Below are 7,691 nucleotides of genomic sequence, written 5' to 3'. Positions count from 1 at the left end.
CTAGTAGCTAGACCTACTAACTTACCTCTATAGAACTATCTATTAGCCTAATAACTACTATTACGCGTACCGCCGTTATTAGCTCTAAGCCTCTCTATAGAGTTACTAACCTAAGTAAGTAAGGTAATATACTATTCCTATAATTCTCTTCCTAAGGCTAGACCTACTATCTAGGCTAATAACTTATAACTTAGCGCGTTTTTAAGGAGGCTAACCTTAGCTAAGTCTAGCTACTTATTACCTCTAGCTAACTATAAGACTTAGTTAAACTTAGTAAAAAACTCCTAAAATAATACTTCTTACTAGTATAACGCGTATATTTAGTATTACGCGTTTACTACTTAGTAAGGATCGCTATAGATTAGTTCTAGGTAAGTAAGTAGTTACTTAAAGGTTATATTAGGATTATCCCTATATTATTTAAACTAAGGCGTTATTTAGTAAGCGGCTTTACTATCTAGTTTAGCCTAGACTATAAATAACTAGGTCTTTAGCGCGTAGTTAGTATAGTCTAGGTTTATCTTATTATAAACTATATCTATCTACGCGTCTAATCTATCTCTATCGCCCTTATAAATAGGCATCTTAGATAAGATCTTAGTTAGTTTACCTACTTAGCGCTTACGCTCCTTCTTACTAGCCTAGTAGGCTATCTACTATTATAGTAGCTAAATAACGTTAGGGTTTAGTAGACTAGTAGTAGGTTAGTAGTAAGGCTACTAAGTCTACTATTATATATAGAGCGCTTCCTACTATTATTCTTTAAGTACTTACTACTATTAGTACGCCTATTCTATAAGGTAGGCCTACTTATTTAGGGGTATCCCCTATTACTACTATAAGGCCGCCTATTAGGCGGCCTAATTATCTTACTACTACTACTACTCTATTATCTAAGGTCTACTATTAACGACTAATTAAATATTAGGAGATTAAGATATAGATACATAAGTTAACTCCTTTTTAATAGTAATAATTAGTTATAGTAAGCTAGTCTTATAATAGTAGGATTAAAGTACTAATCTAAGTAAGTATATATAGAGAATTAGTACTTTAAGCCTAACGCTTTAACTATAGGATCTATCTAAGGATATAAATAGTTAGAAACCGTAATACTACTCTACTAAGTACTATAATACTTACTATAATTAATTATTACTATAAGAAAGAAGTTAGCTTATCTACCTATATCTTAGTCTTCTAATAGTCTAAGTATTAGACTTTAGTACTAATTCTCTACCTATATACTAATTTAGATTAGTACCTAAACCTTACTATCGTAAGACTAGCTTCCTACGACTAATTAATAGTATAAAAAAGGAGTTAACTCGCGTGCCTACGTCTTAATCTCCTAATAGTAGAAGTCGTTCGCTCCGCGAGCCTTTACTCTATACATGGCTAAATCCCGTGGCATTCCTACTCCCATCCCCCATGACGCTGACGAAGCTCTCTAAATCCAGGGTTGACAAGTCAAAATTCCAGTCCATAAGCGGCCACGCCGAATCCATGAATTGGCCGCTGCTGTCGGTCAAGCCTGCGGGCGTGTTGGGGTCGACCATGCCAAACCCGGGCGAAATGTCGGTTTCGGATTGGACTGGGAGCTGCTGCTGCTGCTGCTGCTGCTGTTGTTGATGTTGAGGGTGCTGAGACGGCAGTTGCTGGTGCGTGGGATCGATTGGGCTGCTTGTGCTCTGCGGCGTGCGGATTGCAGAGCCGTTGGTATCGCTGCCACCGTAGGGGGCGACATTCGGAGCGGGCGGCGTTGCGTCTTGCTGGAGGAGCGACTGGATGGAGTTGATCGGGGCGGCGAAGGGCGTTCGTTGTTGCTGATACATGCCGCGCAGCTGCTCGACGCGGCTTGCCATGGTCTCAATGGCGGCGATGACGCTGACGAGAGGTTCGCGGTGAATCATCTGCCGCAGCGCCGCGATGCCGCGACGAATGTAGCGTACATGCCGCCCAGCACCATGTTGGTCGTGCAGTGCAGCCAGGATGAGAACGAAACAGGCGCTTTCGACAAAGAAGATGTGGTTGTAGACGCCTTCTATCTCGATACCTCGCTTTGCAAAGACAGTTTCGGCGAATACAATAATCTTTCGTGCTGGATCCACGCAGTGTTCGCATGCTTCAAGCAACGGTGGACTATTGAACGGTGTTTTCGGCTCCGGCTGCCCACCGTTCTCCGCGTCTGCTCGTCGTTTGAGCTCGACGAAGAGTAGTAGAAAGGGACGGAATGCCAGAACTTGCGTGTAGTAGTTGACTGCCCATCGTTAGCACATTATTCCCCCTCGTCTAGCATCAATAGCAGAAAAGCGATGGCAACTCACGGTAGGACATGACGACCTGCTCAACGAATCTTCCCTGGTTTTCTACCACGGGGTCACCGCCAATAGCAAACCCAAGGTCTTCCTTGACCATCACAGCAAACTCTTTTAACGCATGCCGTATACCGTGTGCAGCCTTCAGATCTCTGCTGGGCGTGCTGTCATGATGATTGTGCAAGTGCTGTACCATGCGAATAATCTCACACAGCCGGACGTATAATGCCATGAAGGACGGACGCTCTGCTTTGGCCAGGCCGACATCTTCTTGAGAGAACGAAGATGGGCGACCCAAGCATAGACATATGATGCTGATCCAGTCAGGTCAGTGATGCCAAAGGAAATTCGAGTGTTCGGTATACCTTTCATAGCAGAAAAGAGACCAACACGTCTTCTTGGCCTCGTTCGATTCCGAAGTCGGGAGGCGATTCGTTGGTGTCCTCCTGTGCATTCCCGACGCAAGTGCCTTTCTGATCGCTGCGCCGAGATACAGATATGATGAGTTTGGGTTGCCGGTCATGAACTCGCAATGGGCGTAGGCAAAGGTCAGTTGAGGCTTCGTGACAGACAGGGTGGGTGGAACTTATCATGAGCAGAGCAATTTGGACGGCTCTCAAATTGACAATGTGCGACATGGCTTCCGCCTCTGACCTGGCCTGTGAGAGCAGAGTTCGCCGCCAGTTGTCGTGCGTGGTCTGGGACGCGCCTATCGCCATGGCCACGACGACAATGGCCCGCTCGGCTGGGTCAATGGTGCCTTCATCGGCAGAGCCATAAAGTCTCTCGAAATTTGCCCACAACTGCTCAGCGGGCAGGACGGGAATATGGAAATGGGCCGTCTGACAGTAGTTTTGCAGGAAGCTCTTGGCCAAATCCTGACGCAGAAAGAGCGGGTTAGAGTCACGTGGACCATTCAGACTGCCAAAGGCGAGGCCCTGGTATTTGAAGACATCTATGCCTTCGTTGCCATTCTGGACTTCGTCAACGTGAGCGTTTCGGCGGGGAACAGACTCCTCCTGGGCATTGAGGTGGGCGTGGATGTGCTGGAGGAAAGAGAAGTTGGAAGAGGAGCCGTAGTAGAGCTGCAAGACACACGAGGGCGAGTCGGCCGGGGCGTGGGTTGCTCGAATGCTGGAAAAGATGTGATAGCGCGGGGGAACGTCCGAGAAGGTGTTTGCGTCGGGGTCGCTCGTGCTGCTGCTGCTGCTCAACTCCTGCTCGCCACTCTGGTCGGCGTCATGGCTGACGCGACTCCGTTTGCGCAACGGCTGGTCAACGCCATCGCCAGCGGCACCAAGAGCTGGCGACAGATGGTCATCGGTGGTAGAGGATCGGCCGGTTCTTCTCCGGATATAGGACCTGTATTCGCAGGAAGTGCGGCGTTTGGAGCAGATGTTGCAAGGATTGAGGCCGTTGCACTTTTGCTTTCGTCGTCGGCACTCTTCGCAGGCCTTGGGGATCTTGGGGCCACGGAGAGAAGCTGGTCAGCGGGTTAGTCAAGCGACAAGCAAAAGGAAAAAAAGCCCAGGTGAGGAAACGCACCTGCGGGGCTGGTGTTGTCCATGGTAGCACTGAGTCCAATGTTTTGGGGCGGATTTACGGAAGTACGGAATTAGCTGTGTCGACTTCAGTTCTTCTGCACATCCGAGCCAGCGCCAAGCCTCGGCCCATTGTGGCCTCTGCACGTGGTCCGGAAATGGGTCCCGTCAGATCTCTCCTGTTCGGGTGTCCGAGTCGTCCGGATGGGATTTGACGCTCCCTCGTCAGCAAGATATAATGCGACGCGGTCGGGTGGCTGGTCCTCATTGTGGGGCCGGCGGGGAGGATTGTTGTACTTTGGCCGCGCAGGATGAAACCACTGGAGCCTGTTAGACATTTTCCGTCCAACACGCTGGCCGTGTCGTCTGTTCCTTTGAACAGGCACATATTGGAGAGAAAAAAAGTGCTGACTCTATGTTTCCGCCTACAGCTGCCGCCAACGTCTCGTCCGTGCCGTGGTACGAAATACTTCTCAAACTGTTAGCAACCAATGCCGCGACCGACGGCACTATCGGAATTTTTCATCATCGGAACCGAAAGGCACATTGAGATGGAACATTCGGCCGGTGAACTATATCCTGCCCGCCGTTGCGCATGACGCCCCAGGACCACCCACGTCCTGTCGAACGAAAGGAACCAGACTTCAACACGCATCTACATGCCAACTTTCGACTCCCATGATGCCTTTGGTCAATTCATCAAACGCCTCGGCCAATCAGACCAAATGGACTCTTAAGATGCTGCTCTCCCAAGGGTATGATGATGCTCAAATAGGGGGACAAAAAGAAAAAGAAAAAAAAAAAAAAAAACCGGTTCATGCACGCGCCTGCCTTACCACATTCCCCCCGCCGTTACCGCTCGATGTGCCAGCTCTTCAATCCTCCGCGCATACAACGTCATCAGGTGACACATTGGATCTCCAAACACCGCCCTCCGTAGCAACTCGTCTTCGATTACACACGCCTCGACCTCGCCGAGCCCGGAAGTGTACGGCTGTCCCAATCGTTGCTCCGACTGCACCGCTTTCTCCCTCAGCAAAATCAACCGCCCTGCACAGCTGAGCGTCCCCGGCGGGACGTCCCACGTCGGCCGAAGCGATGTCGACAGCGCCGGTGTCGATGACGACTTGTTTTGCTTGGGCTTTTTGAGGTTTGTCGTAGATAAGCTGAGTTTGGACAGAGCAGCCAGATCCGAACAGCTTCCGTCACTCAGCGGAGCCGGAGTCGCCAATAGACGCAACAAGTTTTTGATCACCTCCTTGTCCGCCCGAGAAACGAGGTCACCTTCATTGATGAAGCTGTAAAACAAACTCTTTTGATGTCGCTTTTGATCCAAAGGCGGCTTCTTCAAAGGGATAAGACTAATGGGTGGCGCCCCAAACGTAACGCAGTGAACTCGCTTGAAGCAGTCATTTAGACTTGTGAGTTCCGACTTGACAGTCAAAGACATCATGTGTGCGTACAAGAGAGCTGCAACTGCTCCGCCTGCAGAGTGGCCAGTGATGAGAAGAGAACAAGAGGCTCGGCGGGGGTTCTCTTGAAGAATGTGTCGTAACCGCGCGGCCACAGGCCTGACCATGTTCTTCGCAGTGTACAGGAAGCCCGAGTGGACAAGATTTCCGGCGTCATCAAGGAAGCCCTCCGGCGAGCTGGGCGCAGGTCGAAAGTTGACGGCCCAGTCCATGAAGCCGGCGCTGCCCCGGATAGCAAACACGACGGTGTTCATGTCGTCAAGAGGCACGCTTTTGATGACCATGGCCTTGGTGCCGCGTTTCCAATCTGGCTCCACATGCGTCTCACGCTCTTGGCCAGTGGGTTTGTGGTAGACCTTTTCAGAGTAATGAGCCGCCAGGCACAACAGCGGGTACGTCTCGACAAAGACTTTGAAAGGCGGCAAATGAGGAGGAAGTTTCGAATTTGCATAGTGCCAGACCTTGCTGAAGCGATTTTGCTTGTTCGCCGCCTCCAGCACGTTCTGATTGCTGCCTCCCACGGGGATGACCTGCTGGTTGATGTGCTCTTGGCTTCCCGAGTGGGCATGCTGGGGATGCTCGTAGATGACTGCTGAGTCGTCAGTGGGGACACTTCCATGGAACATCAGAAGCTCCGGAAATACTTACCCATCTCGTCATGGTTCCCGCTAAACACCTCCTCATCGATCGAGTTGATGACCGAGTCAAGCTTCGAAGAAATCAAGTCGCATAGCGCCAGCGTATGGCAGATGTACTCGTTGGTCTTCGAACAGCATTGGTACGTTATGCTTTCGCCGAGGTTGGTTACTGAAGAGGTAGCCCACTTTTCCTTTTGTTTGAGGCCCTGGTTGAGATTGGCAACAGACTGAGATGCCGCTTGCTTTTTTTGCTTGTAGGCTTGATTGAGATTACTGATGGATTGCGATCCGAAGCGGCGGCTTGGCTTCTTTTCCAAGCCTGGCGAAGTTGTGGGAGGAGCATACGGCGGTGCGGCAAACGAAATCGCAGGAGGTGGGGAAGACGGTGTTGGCGAAGGGGCCTGCCATGGCGCGTTGTATGCATGCAGTTGATCGTTGCAGCTCCAGGAATTGGGTTGACATTGATACTGCTCGGCCTGGTGAAGTCCAGTTGGAGGTGGCAGCCATGCCGGACTTGAATTGGCATGGTACATGAGCGGCGGAGAAGAGGAGGGAGGCGGTCCGAGCTGGTGGACAGTAGGCGCTGGAGTGGGCGGCGATATCTCAATTTCCGGGGGATTGGGCGAAGCATTGTGGTCGATCTTTGGATCTTGGAGTGGAACAGGATGATGGGCGACATTTTGGGCCGGCACCGTTTGTGAGTATCCATGGCCGGAATGCTGCGACGAGCGTGGCCGCGGCGGTTGTGGTGGTGGTGGAGGATGTGTATGCTTCTCCTGGTGGCGGGGCCATCCTGGCGCATGCGCTGGTTGCTTGGGCTGCTTGTGCCTGGAGTTGAAGAAGAGAATCGTCATGACGGCGGTTCTTCGCTGCGCCTCTGGCCAGGCTCCAAAAGATGCGACTGCATGCAACCTTGCTCTTGACCTCGAAGGGCTCCAGACTCTCGGCGGCGTGCAGAGAAGAGGTGTCGGAGAGATGCGAACGCTCAGTTAGCCGAGTTCAAGCCTCGCACAGCCCCGGTTGGCTTCGACGCGGCATCCAAATATGACGACAGCGGTGGCCAATAATGTCGTGTAGCAGAGGGTTTAACAGCGGTGGTGAGGGAGTCGGGGGTTGGCTGTTCCTGGTCTGCTGGGTTGTTGAAGGAGAAGACGGGCGACGGTCGATGTCTTGCAGGCTGCCCTTGTGCCTCCTGATGGATGCTCAGCCACTTGCCTTTTCGCCCCCAGGCGACAGTCCGTGACCATTGCTAAAAACATCCATCGCCATCTCTCCACTGTGCCATCATTCATCGCCCTCCACGCTTTTCTCGCATGCCATTTTTCTCATGAAGAATCTTCGACTACTCCAACGGCAGGGAATCGACGCTGTTCATGGATCACGCTGCAACCTCCAGGAATCATCCACCATGTTCAGGCAATCAAGCGATGCAGTAACAAGCTGCTTGGTGGTTCGACTTCAAAGAAAATCGTTCGCGCATCTTGGATTGAGAAAAGTAGCCGCGACGCCGCCTCATGCGCCTCTGAAGCTTGAAGCCTCTTTTAACGGCGGCGACAGCTCGTTTCTCGAAGCGGAATTGCTTCGCGGCATTCATCACCACCGTCAGGCGCCATCTATGCAGCATTTTTCAACTTTTTGATGTCAAACTAACACTGTGCTGGCTCGTCTTCACCCGCCTGTCAATATCTGCCGCCCCAATCGCCGTACTCCTTGCAACCCTCC

The 7,691-nt window shown here is 51.2% G+C and overlaps 2 protein-coding genes across 2 annotated transcripts; both read right to left on the bottom strand.

The window, feature by feature from the left end:
* Positions 1-1,171: 1,171 nt before the first annotated feature.
* IWZ02DRAFT_306781 (fungal-specific transcription factor domain-containing protein) lies at positions 1,172-4,112 on the bottom strand. The gene is made up of 5 exons (XM_066763997.1): positions 3,864-4,112; positions 2,909-3,801; positions 2,684-2,856; positions 2,328-2,632; positions 1,172-2,260 (listed from the first exon to the last, which is right to left on the bottom strand). The coding sequence occupies exons 1-5, from the start codon at positions 3,883-3,885 to the stop codon at positions 1,389-1,391; spliced, it is 2,265 nt and encodes a 754-aa protein (XP_066622080.1). The 5' UTR covers positions 3,886-4,112; the 3' UTR covers positions 1,172-1,388.
* Positions 4,113-4,700: 588 nt separating this feature from the next.
* Positions 4,701-6,211, bottom strand: IWZ02DRAFT_358174 (Alpha/Beta hydrolase protein; the record flags this gene model as incomplete). The annotated part of the gene is made up of 2 exons (XM_066764318.1): positions 4,701-5,923; positions 5,980-6,211. Coding segments are annotated over 2 exons (1,455 nt in total), but the record flags the coding sequence as incomplete, so codon positions are not given.
* Positions 6,212-7,691: the final 1,480 nt, after the last annotated feature.

Source organism: Phyllosticta citriasiana (genome assembly GCF_038021145.1).
Source record: "Phyllosticta citriasiana strain CBS 120426 chromosome Unknown IWZ02scaffold_8, whole genome shotgun sequence".
Lineage (NCBI taxonomy): Eukaryota > Fungi > Ascomycota > Dothideomycetes > Botryosphaeriales > Phyllostictaceae > Phyllosticta > Phyllosticta citriasiana.
Note: the sequence above shows the minus strand (reverse complement) of the source record. Positions and strands in the feature narration are given on the sequence as shown.

Coding starts and splice junctions, on each gene's coding strand:
- IWZ02DRAFT_306781 (XM_066763997.1), bottom strand. CDS start 3,885: ATGGACAACACCAGCCCCGCAG. Junction 2,633..2,683: donor TCTCTTTTCTGCTATGAAAG/GTATACCGAACA, acceptor TGACTGGATCAG/CATCATATGTCTATGCTTGG. Junction 2,261..2,327: donor GCAGGTCGTCATGTCCTACC/GTGAGTTGCCAT, acceptor AACGATGGGCAG/TCAACTACTACACGCAAGTT.